Source organism: Rousettus aegyptiacus, unplaced genomic scaffold (assembly GCF_014176215.1).
Source record: "Rousettus aegyptiacus isolate mRouAeg1 unplaced genomic scaffold, mRouAeg1.p scaffold_m13_p_3, whole genome shotgun sequence".
In the NCBI taxonomy this organism is placed as follows: domain Eukaryota; kingdom Metazoa; phylum Chordata; class Mammalia; order Chiroptera; family Pteropodidae; genus Rousettus; species Rousettus aegyptiacus.
In genome coordinates, this window is record NW_023416306.1 from 109,836,640 (window position 1) to 109,855,428 (window position 18,789).

General features: G+C 39.0%; 1 protein-coding gene across 6 annotated transcripts in view; it reads left to right on the plus strand.

Annotated features, from left to right (window-relative positions):
• Positions 1-18,789, plus strand: part of FMN1 (formin 1) — a 373,160-nt gene that overhangs the window by 230,720 nt on the left and 123,651 nt on the right. For all 6 annotated transcript variants that reach the window (XM_016160807.2, XM_016160801.2, XM_016160803.2 and 3 more), the window contains 4 exons: positions 8,068-8,129; positions 9,928-10,016; positions 16,368-16,497; positions 17,933-18,079. In XM_016160807.2, the coding sequence (XP_016016293.2) occupies positions 8,068-8,129; positions 9,928-10,016; positions 16,368-16,497; positions 17,933-18,079 (428 nt within the window). The remainder of the gene's footprint in view (positions 1-8,067; positions 8,130-9,927; positions 10,017-16,367; positions 16,498-17,932; positions 18,080-18,789) is intronic.

The window sequence follows — 18,789 nt, forward strand, 5'->3', positions numbered from 1 at the left end:
GATGGAGGGGAAATTGTGTGAATTCTGTGTCATATCCCTTCTTTGAGGTTTGAACCATGGACAATTTTAATTGCACCTATAAAATGGCATCTTGGACACCTCCAGGCATGTACTATATGCCTGGACTTAGGTGAGCATTAGGATTTCTACTTTATAAGATTGAGTGATTTTGAGTTTTTGGAATAGATAAGTGTCCCTTTTGGGTTTTTTGTTTCTTCTACCTCCCAGCCAGCTCCTGTTTACTGTGTCATTTACACTTGCCTCCTATCAACTAACGTGACACACTAGCAGGCATTTGTCGATGCAGATAAGATTGCAAAATATATTGCCTTGATAGATTTTATCCTTTATGTGTTGGGGGCATCTTTTGTTTGTGTTTCTTCACTCTTTGTGTGTTGGCTTCCCTTCTTAGTTCTGACAGGCAGTGTAAAATTGAAATTATTAATATCTTTTTAAGAAAATTAGACTTTAATATTCTTGTAGATTTTATTTTCTTTTTATATTTATATTTTCTTTTAAGATAATTATCAAGTTTCAGATTTCTTTTTTTTTTAGAAATTCTTTTTGCTACGACTTCAACTGCAATACTGATTATTTCGAGTAACTGCAAATAGTTAGCAAAGACTGAACTTTGATAATTTTATTCCACATAGTAAGACAGCATACTAGAATTTAATTAAGTAGTGGTGAAATTATTGTTACATACAATACAAATATGAATTTTTTGTAGCAAAGGCTGCATATGGTTCCCACTGGGAGATTACTGATTAATCATAAAAGCCTATGATGCCATTAGGGACCAAAGCTTCTGTCTAGACTGTTGTGGGTAGTTAGTTAACTGATTTGTTGGTGTATTTTTTTTAAAGATGGTGAGGATTTTAGGTAGAGTGATTATTTATAACTTAACAAACACTTAAAAGGGGATACAAGAAGTACAATCATAATGCAGTAAGTTTGATTAGAAATGAAACTGTGTGACTTTATACCCTAGTTTTATCATCTGTAAAACTAGGGAAAGCAGTAGCAGCCACCTCATACAATTAGATGTAAAACACTTAGAACAATGCCTAACACACAGAAAGCTCCCAACAAATGCTAGCTACTAATTTATTAAGTATTAATTCCCAGTAAAGTCTGCCTACTGCCCCCACCCTCTGGTGTAGTGGATGGAGTTTCCTTTAAGCTGATTAATAATTAGTGCCCTTAGCATTTCATCAGGATACATGCATAGAGTGAGGCTTTGTGTGTACCTGTGTCTGCACAGGCATTACCGGTGCTGATTGGAGGTAGAACGTAGTGGCCAGTAGGGAAAAACTGAGTCCTAGTGAGGTAAGGTTATTGGATAGCCATGACCATTGTGAAGAGACTTGGTTACAGAGTTCTCAGTGGGGGCAGGTTCTGTGCAGCTCCTGTCCTGTCCCACTTTCCATTGTGTCTTTTCACCTCTTGCCCAATTTTCTCATGGACTTGGTCTTCCCTTTCAGAAATGGCTTCATTGTTAGGAAGTGAGACTTCAGGGAGGTCTTTCTACTTTGCCTTTCCTCGGCACTCAAGTTCTACCACTGCCTCCTTCCATGATCCCGCATCCTTACCTTTTCCTTGTTAGAGGTCAAGAGAATTGGTTTGTGGGAGTTTTTTGGGAAAGGTTACCTGAGAGTTTTAAAAACTCAAAGCCTCCTATTTACTTTCCCATTCAGTTCTCTTTTCCTTACAAGTCGAGTATTTACCAGACTCCCCAAAATGTCAGTAATTTGGGTAAAACAGCTAAGTATTATATTGGCTTTTTGGAGGTTAACATTGTTAACAAAATAATTTCTATTAATAGAGTCAAATAATCCTATTAAACTTTGCTTTCTTAGGCTGAGAATAAATCTAGTCCAGTTGCAAATGGTTATTAAAATCCAACTTTGTGTAAGGTATTGTATCAACCACTCTAGGAAATACAAAGAAGCATAAAGTAGGCTACATAGAGGTTGTTGTTAAAACCAACATAAGTCAAAGCTGACAAACTAACACAGCCTTATTGGTCTATTAGATCTTCCACACCTTGGATGACAAGATTTCCTCTGGCTAATCTAACAGACTAAAGAGTAGCCTTCCTAACTCCATCTCCTCCCGGGTTCTTGCCCAAGAGTGTTCCTTCAGTCAAAAGGGACAGCCCCCTTAAGTAACTCCTTGTTTCTTTGTTTTTTTTTTGTTTGTTTGTTTGTTTGTTTTACCAAGTAGAAGCCCCTCAGACAGCAAACACAGTTATTCTTTGTTTATTTGGACATGGTGCACTTGGGATAGAAAAGTGTTCAGGGTTAAAAATGGCTGCAGGGCCAAGAGAATTCCTATGCCTTCTTTCTGCTTATCCCCGTCTTGTGAAAAGCTGTCTCCAAACTGGAGAGGGAATTTACCTATTGTGTGAGACCTTGACCCTGTGCATGTGCCTAAAGCAGGCACATAGTTTTTATGTGCGCCTGTTAGTTTGAATTTGTGATACTGATCTGCTTTTTGTCCCTGCTGACGGTTATTATATCTTAATGGGCGAAACACAACTCTAATGATCCTTGTGTATATAATTCTTGGAGTACAGAGCAGGCACCAGAGGACCACATAAAAATGTTTGCCTCAATTTCCCTGCAAAAAAGGAGCCCAGAAACCAGACTTGACCAAGTAACAGATTTTTAAAGGTAAAGGAACCCAATAAAATTACCAGCTTTTCACAGCGTGTGTCTACTTCCTTTTGGCATATTGTGAGGTGTAGGTGAAATATTCTAACTGAATTGACAGTGTGAGCGGGGATAACTAAGGAGTGAGGGAGATAAAAGTAAAAACCACCAGCAATGATTGATATTGCAGTAGCAATGAGTTGTTGGGGTCTCCCCTTTGTAAGTTTGACACTTCACCTTTCTGACACCATCTGCAGGAGTGTTGGTATAATGAGCCCTATACAGATGGGAACAAAAGCTAGAATTACTTGGAATTACTGTATCAGGGCTTTAAGGTGTGCCGTAGAATTGTGTAGGCCGGTATTTGCTTATTCAACTTGTAAAATAAAAGAGGGATATGTGTGTATTTATGTGTGAGAGACAGATAGCACCAGAGAGGAGAGAGAGTTTGTGTGTTTTTAAAGTATAAAATGAAGCTACCTGATCATACGTTACTCCGAAAATATTTTAATCAGTGCTTGCTTTCTTTTTGCATTGTAATCATCAGTTAACTAATTAAATAGGTTCATGTAATGCTTATAAGTTTGATGGTAGATGACTTCAAGGATTGATTCACTAATACATTGTCCCAGTTTTAGGGGAATAGAATTATTAGGTATTGATTCTAGCCCTGTGTAGGAACTGAAACTGCTTTTAGTGACTTGGAGGCACAATAATGTATCTACAAGACATCTCTCCTAGAGTCCTAGGAATTAAGCTATTTTTTTCTTAACTTTTTTGAACTTTGGCTGATAATCTAACCTCCTTTGGCCACTCCACAGGGTAAAAGTAATAGGAATAATATAATTTCCTTGAGTGCCTAGGCTTAACCAGATGATCTCTTTGTAGTGCTGCTTCCACCTCTGAATTTTATTTTACTTTTATTTTTAAAATCCAAATGTGGAAGAGGCGAGGCCTCAGTGGAATACTTGGTGCTGGCCTTAAATTAATCTATCAACTTTTTTCTTACCCGGGTGCAGGGGGAAGGATCAGCTGGCATATCCAGCCAACTCCTAAACTTCTCTTCCTATTTCTGTGGTTGGCCCAAAGCTCTTCCCCTACATCTAGGCATAAAGCCTCCGAGTGGTTTACACTCCAGTTTTCTCAGTCCCAGAGCTAGTTAGTGATATCTCTCCGTGTGCTCTCTAGTGTCTTTCTCCTCGGTTCTGTTATTTCTGTCCACAGTACTCAGGTTTTTGCTACCTCTTGCCCACTGGAATAGATTCTAAACCACTCATTCCTATTGTTGGCGTGTTTCATGTCATATAACTCTATCCAGTTGACTCCTGCACTCATAGCTACTCAGTGCCCCTGTGCAGTGTATCAGGTGCATTTTGGGCTCTTCATCCTGGCTTCCAGAATCCTACGAGATCTTGCTCCAAGCTACATTTGGATTCTTGGATCCTCAGTCCCCTTAATTAACGTTCTCTTCAAGCCTAAACTGAAGTACCTGCCATTGCATGCACACCGCATCGGCCTGTCTGCATCTGCTTCTTCTACTTGGAATGTCTCACATCCTTCCAGTTGATGTTAACTGGCACTTGTTGTAAATTTACGAATTGTCATTGCTTGCAATGAATTTGGCTTAATTAAGAGTAATTAATAAATGGGTTTCAGATGTCTGCCTGAAGCAATATATCAGTTGAATTTTTACTGGTAACCTTTTTTTCTAAGGAGATACTGCTATTTAAAAAAATTTTTGAAAGTTAAGAATGATGGGAAAGATATTTTCCTTAAAAATCAGAAAAGTCACTTGTTACACTTTATTATTTTTTGGTTTGGAATATTCAGACAAGCAATGCATCTATACTGGGTACAGGCATGATCATGGATCTCTACTGACTAAGCTTAATTGTTTGATAGGGACAAATTTAGATACACCCCCATACTACTTCATCTGTCAAAATCCTATTCCTTTTTAACATCACCGTAGTTTTTTTTTTTAAGAGCCTATGCTTTCTTTGTCAAGAAACTGCCTGGCAGAAGGACTCATTCTTTGGTATTCCTGTAGCATCTATCCCATCCACAGATGTTTATTTTATTCTTGTTATACTCCAAGTACTATGCTGGGAACTGGTGGTTATCAAGATGCACAGATGATCCCTGACTACAGGTTTTTCACAATCCAGCGGGAGAGGGAAAATATTATGCAACATACCATAATACATGTTCTTAAAATAGACCCTTTTTTCCTGTGTAAGATATGAGTACAATGCCATGGAAAAGAGTGAGGACTTAATGATCCCAAGGTCAAGGGCAGGAACCCTTTCATCCAAGCCTTGGGGGTTGAGGTATGGGAGGGAGGAAGCCATGGCATGTTCAGGAGTGGGGAGCTGCCCAATCTGGCTGGAGCACAGGGCGCATGGGAGAAATGGAAGTGGTAGATGAGATTGGAAGTACAATGGGGCCAGGAAAGGAATAGGCTTAAAAATAAGGCCAAGGAGTGTGGACTTCACTCTGTATTTAAAAGAAAGACATCTGAGCTATTTTAAACATCAAAGTAAAATTTCAAGACCTGTGTTTTAAAGAAAAAAAAAATCTTTGGTGGTATGAGAAAGTGTAGATTGGTGGGGGAAATGAAAAGTAGAAATAAAACTTAGATAACTTTCTGGCTGGACCCAAAGGTATCTTTTATTTCTCTACAGATATTTGGTACATTATTTTTTTTATAATTAGTTATTTGTGCATGTAACTTATCCTATTAATAATGATTCCTAAAGTTGGGCCTTGAGTGCGGTTTTGAAGGACTGAAAGGGTTTAATAGCAGCTACTTCTATCTGAAACTCTCAAGAATTCTGAAAAGTTTCATTTATAGCACAAAGTACTCTGTACTTGCAGTCTTCTTTAATTCTTTCCAGATATTAGAGGAGACAAGGCATTTAAAGCATTAAAACACATTAACAATGAGTATATTTAAAATCATAATAGTTATAGTTTACAGGTACCATTTTGAGTTTATACCAGGCTATATGCACAATGCCAGGCAAACACGTTACCTCCCTTAATATTTTCAGTAAGTGATATTAAACCCATTTTATGGATATGCTGAGGCTCAGACAAGTTAACCTGCCAGGATCACAGAGTGAATATGTTTGGATCTTTTCATGATAGTCATCTTGGTCATTTTCTGTACCTTGAGCTTATTCCTTCATTAGAATAAGAAACTTCCCTTTGCAGTTACCTCTCCTTGGAATGCTCTTCCCCTAGATATTTGCAGAACTGACATCCTCTGCTCTTAGCTTAAATGTCACTTCCTCAAAGAAGCCTTCCTTGATCATTCTATCTAATGTTGCTCTTTTTTTTTTACTTTACTTTCTTCATAGTATATTATTATCTGAAATGATTTACTTGTTTTTTTTTTCTGTCTCCTAAGCTAGAGTATAAATTTCATGAGATCAAGTGCTTTGACTGTCCTATACACTTTTGATTTATATAATCACAGCATTTTAGAACAGTTTCTAGAACTTAATACACATTCAACAAATATTTATTCAAAGGGTGGGTAAATGAAAAAACAAATGTCTCCAAAGCTCATGCTTTTTATTCTGTCCTATCCTCCCTAGATGTTTTCTTTCTGCTACTTAGCGCACTGGAGGAGCATTGGTTTACCATATAATCCATCAAACTGTATATCTGGGACTCAGACTGGTTAACTTTTAAAAGCAAAATATTTATTCACTAGGAAAAGAAACCCACAGATCATTTTCTCATTAGTTAAGTTACTTGATTATACTTAAGCTTACAGTTCATACATAGTAGTACGTAGGATGTATGCTTTGAAGTGAACATTTCTAATAAATTATTTAGAATTTCACCTATTGCATTCCTCTTGGCTGAATTTTGCAGGAGAATATTGGGATTCACATAAAATGGACATTGTTCCTGGTTAGTTTCTGTGTGTGTGTGTGTGTGTGTGTGTGTGTGTGTGTGTTTGAAGCAACAGACATGTTAAAGTGCCCAGTATAGTGAATAGATTAGTGAATTCTTATTATCTCCATGTACAAAATAACATTTCTGGGAGAGTAAATTCTTGCATTCTTTCCTCAAACTGCATCTTTCTTTTGTGGTTTCAGATTGGCTTTCTCAGAGTGTAATTTTTCTTTGTCTCGCTGGAACCTGAGATGACTGACTTTGTCAATAGCATATTAACCTCTTCTTTTCTCACTGCCCATGTATCTAGGAATAGCTCGCCAGTTAACTCATAAGTTAGAGAAGGTGGCCTGTGAAGGAATTTTAAGTACATTTCTCGGTATTCTGTGAAGTTACATGATCTTAGCTGAGTTAATTAACTTTGTTAAAATTGTATAAAGGGCTTCATATGATTCTAAACTACAGAAGAAGCAAAACAATTTGAAAGCAACCTGCCCTTTACCTTGATCCCTACCTTCTCTGAAAACTGTGGTGTAATGCCAGTGAACAGAATAATGGTTGACGAGCAAAATTCCTAGGCATTCTAAATATCACTGGTTGGTTTAATAAAATTAATTAGCCTGCCACAGAGAAAATTTACTAGCGTGCTGGTTAATTTCACAATGTAAAGTCAGAGAAGGGAGGTGGGGTTGAGGGAACAAACCTTATTGGTTTTGAATAATTATTTAAAGATGTGGAGCTGCCTATTTCAAACACTTTGATTGCCAAATCCATTAAAGCTTCAAAATCTCTATGTTTGTATCCTGGTATATAGGACGGAATCTCTCTAGATGAAATTATGAGCATATTAGTTAACAGCTAAATGACTTATTAAAGATACGGCACAAGAAGTAGAATCCTAATAAAACCATGGGAATGAGAATTTGCCTTAAAACTGACTCATGGGAGGTTTCCATAATCTTAATTTGCCATTGATGCAATTATTGCTTTTTCTTGTCTTTTTAATCCAAACAAGATGTTTGCAGTGGCCATGGAAAGGTGCCTGAAATCACATGCCTGAATTCATTTAATTTGCCAACATTGTCTTTTTTCTCTCTTTCTTCCTGGTAATGGGCAAGAGTCAGTTCTGGTGCATTAGATACTAAATCTCTTCAATTACCAGCCGGGAAGAAAGATTTAAAATTGTGCTTCAAACCTACAAACCGATTTAGTTTTAAAACACATATACTTCTCCTGTGGAGTGCAAATTAAACTGCAGAAAGGATACAGAGCTTGAGTATTTAAACCAGGCAGGGCCGAGGCTCAGGCCAGCAATAGCAACCATGTTGGTTTTTTTCATCAAGGCCCCTCTAATGCAAAAGAAAACGGAACAGAATGTGCTGAAAGACACAACTTGTATAAGAAAGTGTAATGTTGTATTGCTTGGAACCTAAATGTGGAATAAATGTCTTTGAGGGGGAGTCTAATCAAACCTTTTATCCTTTCTTCTCTTTCTTTTTGACAGCCATTTTCAACGTGGATGACTCTGTGGTTGATCTGGAGACTCTGGCAGCTTTATATGAAAACGTGAGTATCAAAGACATACAGAACTAGAGATTCCAGATTCCCCTATCTTTATTAACCAAAAAAAAAAAAAAAGTCAAGGTCTAAAAAATGGTTATATGTGACTCCTTCCATTCATGTTCTTTGGCAGTAAGAATCTTGACATAGCATGGAAGAGATTAAGGCACAGAAATGCAAACACATGAGACAAGCACTAGGTTCCTGTCCCCCACTGTGGTATCTGGGTAGGAGATCTCTTTGCACAACTGTAAGGGAAGGTGGTTGCAGGTGGAGACCACTTCTATGCCACAGAGCCCAGCCCTGTGACTTGCAATCAGAGTTCATGAAAATAAGCTGCTGGATTAATGTTGGGCTACACCAGAGTCTGTATCTGAGGAATGGGGATGCTGATACCAACTTGGACTATTACTTTTGGTCTAAAATGATCTGTTGGTATGGAATGGGGGAAGTAGTATGGGATGGTGGATTTGTGTTTTGGATTTACAGTCAGACCATCTTAGGTTTACCACTGACTGCTAAGTGACTTTGGGCCAGTTAAACTCCGTAAGCCTATCTGGTCATCGGTATGAAGGGAACTATAATGGACTAACTGATTTTTATGAGCATTAAAGGATAATTTAACATATGTAGCAGTGGTAATTCTGTAAATAAACAGCACTGTACACATATATGGTCATTGAATTTGGGTTATATGTGGTGATAAACAGCACAGTTGGCAGGCTCTCTTGAGGAGACGACACAGGAGAGTCAGAATTCCTATAACTATTAACTGTTCTGGTTCTCTGACTCTGTTTGAAAACACATTGAACCAGATTCTCTTTACTAAATTAATGGAATTTCTCAGGAAGCTGCCTGAAACTCTATAGTGTGAATGGTCAATGAGCTCAAAAAATGATTCATTTCAGTACTATGTCCTCTGAGACCTTAAGTCTCATTGAATATTTCCATAGTGCAATAATCCAGCCTAATGGGATTGCCAGTTCTCTACACATTTTTACGTCCTTTGCATACATCAGGAGCTGTTTAGTACAACTGGGTGGGAACATCTCATGCTTCCATCAGTAAGGCTTTTATTAAAAACAAGAAGGCACACAAATACCAGGCTATCAGGAGCTGGCAGTGCATTTGTTGAGTACCTGGAGGGCAGTGTGGTATCATGGGAGAAAGAGCGGTTCCGAGTCAAGCCCTTTACCAGGCACTTTGTGTAAGCTTTAATGGAACCATCTATAAGATGAGGATACAATAATTGAGGTTAAAGGACTTTGTAAAAGGCTAAGTGCCTTCTAGATGCTTTTGTTGTTACCATGGGCTCAGGATTGTATACGGGCTCAGTACTTGTTAGCTTACAGTAGAGGTAAACTATGTACAACTGAAATAGTTGGATAAATTGATAAAATAAGCAGTACAGACTGCATAATTCATGGGTGGGGTGGCTGTTGAGGGTCAGGAGGTGAATGCTAAGGACAAACTTGATCCATGGCTGCTTACAGGCAGAGAGGGAATTCAAAGGTAGCAATCCAATGTCCTGGTTTCTGTATCCAGCTAATATCACTCATTATGACCATTTGTATTAGCCAGTAATTCTCAAACATTAGCATGCATCATAATTACTTGGGGGGGCTTGCTGGGCCCCATCTCTGGAGTTTCTTGAGTCTGGATAGGGCCAATAATTTGCATTTCTAGCCATTGGCAGGTTGTACTGATGCAGCTGGTCCAGAGACCACACTTTGAGACACATTGCTTTAAACAGATTCTCATTGTTTATTTTTTTGTGTCTTGTTGTGTTTCTTTTTAAACACAGAGAGCCCAAGAGGAAGAATTGGTTAAAATAAGAAAGTATTACGAGACATCCAAAGAAGAAGAATTGAAGCTGCTGGATAAGCCTGAGCAGTAAGGATGCTTGAACACTTTTCTATTGGGTCAAACAGTATCCATCACCCTGCCTCCAAGCTCTGAATAATCACCTCTAGATTGTGCAGTGAGCTGAGTCTCATCTCCATCATTCCCATGACCTATTGCATGCATCAGAATGACCTGACTGCTGGGAAAAGCAGCTGGAAGATTTGTGCTGCTGGGTAGAATATGTCTCAACCCCTTTCCCCACTCCTCGTGACTCCCCTTGTTCTAGCAACTTGTTAATTCCTCCTAGACTAAACATTCTGGCCAAAAGGGTAACTGAGGAAGGAAGAAGTCATTGCTCTGTTTAAGGTTCTGCTGATGCAGTTGATAAAATGATGTCAGAGTCACGGCACTGAACTGATTTTCCTAAATGTCACATCCAGTAAGTGTAGCCTGCATGTGCCAGCCTTCCCCCAGATTTCTCCACTTTCTCTGCCCAGTTTAGATGTGACTTTTTCATCCTCTCTTGGTGTGCATCGTTCTTCTCTCCTTTCATGCTCTAGAGTTGTTTGCTCTGTTTAGGATGTTGTTCCACAGAACTTGAAGGCATAACTGAGTGACTCATCCTTGGCTGGTCTCTTGGGGTCTACAAGCCACAGATAAGCTTTGGGGCTCTACAGGTCCTAGGCCACATCCAGCTTCTCATGGCCCACAATGCTGTGAGAATGTGGTACTTTATGTCTAATTCAAGACATCCCTCTCACCTGGACACCCCTGGAGATGAGGCAAAGGTAGGAAACTGAGACACCCTTCATCATCAGGACTCCCCTGGAGATGAGACAAGGGTAGGAAACAGAGAAAACTGAGTGGTCAAGCTTAGGGGTAACAAATTAACCCTAGAGACATTTGAGGTTCTGTGGCTTATACTAAAACCTGTATGCCTTGCCCTTGGGTCCTCGAGAATGTCCCACTCCCCTTGGATGCCTGGGCATTTGAGTCCAGAAAAACATCTCTAAATGACTTGGCAGGGGATATATAGGTTTACTCAGTTATTGACAAACCTTCATGATAATTTGGGGACCTTAGATGAATTGTTCTCATACAGAACATAGGTTAGGGACCCCCCCGCCATCCTGCCCCAACTTAGTTCATGAAGCCTAGTAATATTGTGAACCAATGCACATAGGGTTCTACTGCCCTCTGTTCCATCAACTTGAGCCATCCTCCTTACCAGTTCTCACTCCTATCCACTCCAAAGTCATGTTTCCTGATACAGTAAACTAAACACTGCAACTTAACTGACTAATAATGGAATATTTAGACACTGACAAGGCTATAGGGAGTATTTAAAGACTGTCTTAACTTGGGCCACTATGACAAAATACCCTAAACCAGTCGACTTATAAACAACAGGGATTTATTTCTCACAGCTCTGGAGGCAGGATGCCTAAGAGCAGCATGCCGAGCAGTCGAGTTCTGGTGAGTGCTCTCTCCCAGGTTGCAGAGGACAACTTCTCTTTGTATCTGCACATAGCAGAAAGCAAAGAGAGGAAGCAAGCTCGCTGTTGTGTTTCTTCTCCTAAGAGCACTAATCCTACTCACGAGGGCCCCACCCTCATGACCTAATTACCTCTCAAAGGCCCTACCTCCTGATACCATCATACTGGGGGATAAGATTTCAACATATGAATTTAGGGGAGGGTGGGATACACACGGTTTCTTAACAGGAACAGGAGGACATGTCAAGCATTGGGTAGTGCCAGCAATGCCACATCGAGCAATGACAGTCTATAAGCCTAGAGTTGACAAACTTTTCCTGTAGAGGACCAGATGTAAGTATTTTTAGGCTTTTTGGGCCATATGGTCTTTTGCAATTACTCAAGTATGCTGTCATAGTGCAAAAGCAACCACAGGCAATACAAATGGGCATGACTATATGCCAGTAAAATTTTATTTATGAATATCGAAATTTGAATTTCATATCATTTTTACTTGCCATGAAATGTTATCCTCCTATTGATTCTTTTTTCTACCATTTAAAAATATAAACACCATCCTTAGTTGGTGGGCTATCTAAAAATGAGTGATGGGCTGAATTTGGCCTGTGGGCTATAATTTGCAACCTGTGCTCTAAGCTATGAGAATTGCCAATCGAGTGAAATGAACAGTGAGTTTCTGCTGCTGAAACTGTTCCCATTGTCTTTTTGTCTTAATGCCTTTCTAGTATTATTTTGTAAGATTAATTGCTAGGACACAGAATAATGGTGGCAGGTAATTAACATATAACTCATTCCTGCTTTCTCTACTGATGATCTAGATAGAAGAGCATTTTTAAAGTTTGTGAATAGTCATTGTAATGGCTTCCTGAACATGCCAACTTATTACTGACAGAAAAGAGGCCTGTCGTGTTGTTCTGGTGGGTCACCGTGTTTGGTCTCAGTTGCTGGAGAGCGAGATGCAGAGAGGTGGAGATTTCAGGCCCGAGTGAATTCCACCTTTGCTTTTGATCTGCTGCATAGAGCAGCATTTGTTTGATTTAAACCAGAGTCTGATTTTCTGGCAACTTATTTGTCATTAGCTACAAGCTAGTTGACTATAAGCATGGTTTACATACTGGAAAATATGAATCATTTATAGTTTTGGCATTACAATTTCCTAAAAACCCTGTGGTGCCCAGTCCTATAAATCATAGCATGGAGAGGCTGGCCTCATCACTCACCTCATCAGCTTTCTTGTACCACAGTGCCAGATTTAGAAAACCATTTCCCCTAAAGGTGTCATCTGCTTGGGACCAGGCTGTCTGAGAGCCACTCCCTTCAGAAATGACCCTCAAGTCTTTACACTCTGTCTTGGAATAATGGTGAGGCGAGGTGAGGCTCCATTGGGTTTGATTATGCCTGATGCAAGCATAATGAGGACACCAAGCCTAGTGAGGGCACCATATAAACTCTGATACTCTCCCAGGGTCACAGCTGCCTTGGGACTCTCATAAAGAAGACACACTTACTTCTGAAATAAGGCACTGGAGTGTACTCCTCTATGGAAGAATATAGGTTACAACATGAAATAGGGCTGTGTACACAGCTTCTATGTGTACACACATCTGAGATAATACCATTTGGGGGTTTAGGAGATGATAAACCTGATGTTAGTTCCTTAAGAGCAGTGGGCTACATTGCATCATTCCACCTGTCAGCTGAGTTGCTGCTGTGAATGAGTCACCCACACAATGTGAGGTATGAAATTTCTCTCCTGAAGGCTGAAGTTGCAGCCCTTCCTAGAAAAATAAGCCTGCTTTGGGGAATGAAGGGAAAGATTTATAGTGTGTGGCTTCTTTAGGGGTTATTAAGTCCTCTGTATTACTTGCCCTAGGGTATAAAGTTAGACTAGTTCAAAGGAAATCAGTCTATAAATATTTGTAAGTACCAAGGGCCAATGTCCAAGACCAAGAGTTCTTGTTCTTGCCCTTATGGGTAGTGAATGAAACAAAATTGGGGGATAAAGTATTTATCAGGCACTTGTCTCACAACCTTTGAGGTTACTTATGCTTCCAATACTTTCCCAGATAAATGGGAAGGGAGCTACGGTGCTCTTTCAAAAAGCTTTGTGTGGCTACTTTGGATAGAAAGTGACATCAACTCATATTTTTCCCCCAGTTTTCCTTCTTCATTATATCGTATCTTCACATTCCACCAAATGTCCAAGCCCAAAACCTACAAGTTGTCCTGGATGCTACTCACAATCCTTTAGGATTGGTTAGTTACTCCAGTTCTTGCTGCCTTAGTAGCTTTCTCGTCCATCCGCCCTCTCCTTTCACACTGCAAGCCCTCTTACCTTTCCTCTTAGAATGTTGCAGCTGCAGTCCTGTAGGTCTCCCAGCCTCAAATCTGCTATCACCACCAATCAGTTGGCCAAGCCATTGCCATGGCGATTTTGGGGGGGGGGGGGCGGGCAGAAGCCGAAAGGATCACTTCTCTGTTTAAAATGCTTCTTTCAGAAGAGGAAGTTTAAACTTTTTTTTTTTTTTTAACACTAAGTCCCAGTTTAGCATCTGACTCCCACTCATTTCTCCCACAAATATCATTCAACCCGTCTAGACTCTGACTGGTAGCTTCTTGCATGTGTCCTGCGCAAGCGCTGGAGAGCTCCAGGAAACCTTGGCTGACATTCCTCTAGGGCTCTGACTTCGATGCCCTGCGCGTGTGGCTTCTGTAACTCCTATTAAAGCCCCCATCACTGACAGCACTCTCACACTCCATTGTTGATTTATTTCTCAGGTTATCAAGAAGGAACTGTTATTTCAATTTTGTTCTCAGGTCTTTGCATGGTGCCTGACACAGTGTAAATGCTTCATATGTGTCTAGAAGACTGACTAAAATTAGTCATGGTGACTGATGCTGTGGTATTAATTTTCAGTAACATATTTCCCGCAGTTTTTCCAAAAGTAGTATCAAATTCTTGAACTTCCCTCCCCACTACCCAACTCTGGAAACGTGTATCAGACCCTTCTCCCTGCACAGGACATTGGCTCTTTAAGATTCTCTGTCAGCCTTCCTAATGTAAGACCTGATCCCAGACAGGCTTTAATCCCAGTGAGCCTTGCAGTACTATTTTACTCTCTCCTGGGTAAAATGAGTCGATGAGCCTTTTGGACTCTTTCCTCCAATCCCTCCTGTTGTTTTGAGACTAGTTATAAGTAATTATTCACCTAGCATTTCCTCCTTTTCATCCATGTATTTGTTGGTGAGTTCAAGGGTAGATCTGTATATTCTCTCACAAAGTCTTCATAAATGCTTTTGTCAGTGTTCATTTAAACTAGAAAGTGTGCATTACTGTGGGAGTCTGGGTCCCACTTAGGGAATAATGTCTCATGGTCACATTTGGAAGGGGAGAAATGGAGGGTGCTCCCCAGCAGCATCTGATTAAAATAAAACTCTCCAAGACTCATCACAGGACCAAATACCCTCAGCCCCACAAGCTTTTTGCTGCTCATATTTGTGAAAATTGGTGATACCTCTGAATCCAGTTGTAAATGAATCGATGGTTTAATGCTAATTTTATGAAAAAAACTATTTACATAGAGTGTAATTTTTTCATCTTTTTTATTCTTAGTTCAGAATTCTATGTTTCCATTTTATATCTCATTACATGGTTTACATTATAATCATTTACAGAACTTGTTTTTAAAACAAAGGTGTGTTTTCTTTATAGGCATTCTTTGCTTCATCTCAGTGTCATTAAAAAAAAAAGGATATTACCTGGTTGTAGGATAAATAAGAAAAACAGATGATAATTAGAATCTTATTAAAGCCCAAATCTCCCTAAATAAAGTAGCAGAGGCACAGAGTATAATCTAAGGCAATTTCTTTGGATATGGAAAAATGGAGGCTCCAGATTTGCTTCTTTGTAAAAGCATTCTTGGGGAGAGATTGCAAAATGTCAAAGTAATGATTTTACGAGTTGACCATGACTTTCAGAAATATCAGGTAATAATCATTTCAACCCCAAGATGAATTTAATAGCTGTTAGTGGATTCTCTCCTTTACTGAATTCATGCATGTCTAACTCTTTCCACCCATTTTAGTTTATACCCCTTCCTCTGAGGATTGGCCTGGAGAGTATGTAACTCTTCCAACTTAATTTTGCAAAGGGCACCAGTACCCAAGTGCTCAGACAGTGAGCTTCTCTGTGTAGGTTAGGTACTTACCTTTAGCTTTTGAGATCTCTCTTACTGTAGTTTTTAAGAGGCTTAAGACTGCATCCACTTAATGAGTGCCTGCTTTGTTCCAAGCACTGAGCTCTGAGCTCTGTCTATATAGACACATGTCGATGTGGAAAAGTAAACAAATATCTGTAGAATAGGGAATAGGGACATTATCAACTATCGTCTAATTCATTAATTGAAAAAAAAATAGTAATCTCACTTCAGGAAGAGACTTTTACCACTTGTCTACAGACATTTGCCTCAAGTCTTCACTTTGCTCAGCCTATGTAAGTACAACCTTAGAGAACACTGCACAATAAATGGAGTTTATTGTGTTTCTTTTTTTTCGGACATTAAAGATTAACACTTTTCATTTGGGTTTAGTCTCCTATTTGGGTAGCAGAAGATAGATAACTTGTTACGGTGTGATAGAATTTCATTAACTTTCTGTTCCTAAAGTATTTTATATACCATACAGTTATTTACCATTATAGAAACCATTAAAAAAGAAGCTTTGTCATCCACGGTAGAACACATACTCTTGGAGTTGCTTAAGTCAGCTTATATGATAACCTTTTATAAGTATTAAATTGACATTGTAAAATAAGGAATGTGCTCATGGTGGGTGTTTTTCAGCTGTTCTTTATTTTCCTTGTGATTGTTTATGAAGCAAGAGGATTCTTTTTGAATTTTTACAGATTTTTACATGAGTTAGCCCAGATCCCTAATTTTGCTGAGCGTGCCCAGTGCATCATCTTCAGATCTGTCTTTTCTGAGGGCATCACCTCCCTGCATCGAAAGGTAGAGATCATCACACGAGCTTCTAAGGTATGTCGCTGTCTAATTTAAAAAGATAACTTCGTCCTTATTCAGGGTAAAGGAGGAAATGGGGAGTGGGAGAAATCAACTAGAGTCCCTTTGCCAAAACCTTTTGGATTTAAGATTGTATGTTTTTCTAAAGATCACTGCGTTGGTCATCGTGCCTCAATGTGAGTGAGTGTGCACATGCGGATGAGTGGCAGGGGTTGGGGAAGGGAAGGGAGAAGAGAGAGAAAAGAAGAAAAGGAGGGAAAATGACAATTTTACAGATTTCTTCTCAAATATTCCAAATACCTCCCAGTGTACATACTAGCCACTTAAAACCAACCTGAATAGTATAGTTTGTTTTCCACTTGACTGTCTGGATTGCAAAAGAGATTTTGCTGTACACACATGAATTTGATTGTCTGAAATGTGTCTAGATCGTGAAATAAAAAGATTCTAGAGATTTGATCTAGGAAGTAAATGATGATGATAATAAGTAATGGCCAAATAAATTTTTGTTGGCTTTACCACACTGGTATCCATTATAAAATTAAATTCTCGCACTTGGCTTTTTCTCACAATGACCCATGTCTTAAGAACATGATAATCCTCTCCACAAATAGTATAGTATTTAAGTGCTTATCTGAAGGCACAATTTTTCTCTTACCTATGTATAACGTATACTTTCTAATAGCACCCTAAAAATCAGGAGCAGAAGTTGGCCTAGAGCTGCATTTGACTTTCTTTCCCCTAATATAAAGGAAGATAAAGTCAACTAAGACTACAGAGAAAAGAAAACAGTATGAATTCGAAAATTTGCACTTGGAATAAAAAAAGAAAGAAAGAAAGAACAAATGAGATGGGGAGCTGAAGAAAAGCTTGAGCAGATTAAAACTGTAAAAGTTAACAGACATGTCAGTAAACACTTACTAAACACAGTGTCTAGCTGCAAAATACATTATTTTAGTTCACTTCCAAGGATTATACCCAGGAATAAGGAAGAATAGACTTGCTATTGTATCTACCCTATACACAACTATACTATTTGCATAGATATATAGTCCAAAAATAGATCTTCAAATGATATTAAATCCCTTTCTACTCAGAAATCATCAAGTGTGAAGCATAACAATGACAGCCCTCTTTTTTTAATTTACGAATACTTTAAGTAAAAAATTAAAACTGGCTCAAATGGAAATATAAATACTAATATTTAATCCTCAGTAATAAAATGTACACAGTCTATAATTCATTGAAAGGATAGAAAATGATGGCTCTTAATGTATCGTTTTAAGACACTTATGGTTGAATAAAGTATATTTTCCATTTCACCAACTGTTAACCTTATTAGTAACATGCCACCAAACAGCCTCTTGGATACTTAATAAATATTCGTTGATAAATGAACACAGGCACATTTGGAATTCAGTTCCATAATCATTGGTGTTTGCCATCACAGGGCTTGCTGCACATGAAGAGTGTGAAGGATATTTTAGCTCTCATTCTGGCTTTTGGAAATTATATGAATGGAGGAAATAGGACTCGCGGACAAGCAGATGGATATAGCTTAGAAATTCTGCCCAAACTCAAGGATGTCAAAAGTCGGGTATTTATTTTTTTATAATGAATGTGTATGATCTGCCATTTATTTCTCTTCTATACCTTTAGTGTAAAAAAAGAAAAAGTATTTCTGCTCATTCCATTCACCTCTATTCTTCCCCTAACAATATATTTTTCTTCGCTTTATTTTGACTTCTCGATAAAGATACAATTTTTATGTTTGATCTTATTTTGATGACAAAATTCCCAGTATTCGTTTGCTCTAGAATAATATACAGTTAGGTGTTGAACTACAATGAGAGAATAAAGCAGAGAGCATACGGTATTAGCCATGGTCAAAGCACTGATTGAGCTGAGCATTTGAATGATTCTTTTGCGCACACAATTGGGCTAGGCGTCTACTGTCAAACTTTCTGAGCCTGATTATCATTTGGCTCCACACCCCTGCAGAGCTTCCTCTTTAGAAACAAGCAGCCCATACCTAGGTGTCCTGTGGGGGGTGGGAGGAATGGAGAGAGGGGAAACACACAGGCAAATTAGAATTAGACCCATGTGAACAAGACTCAAAGGCTGCCTTGTGGGAGGGCCTGCTCGCTCCTGGCCTCCCAGGGTCATAAAGTGACATGGCATTCCTTTTAAGCCGTCCTGATTGTTTTTCACGCCATTAAGAACACACATCTTTTGAAAGGTGGGAAGGGAGGGATGGTTTTCTGTTCTAGTCCCTGGTTCCCTTTAGCCTTCTCCCGCCCCCTTTTG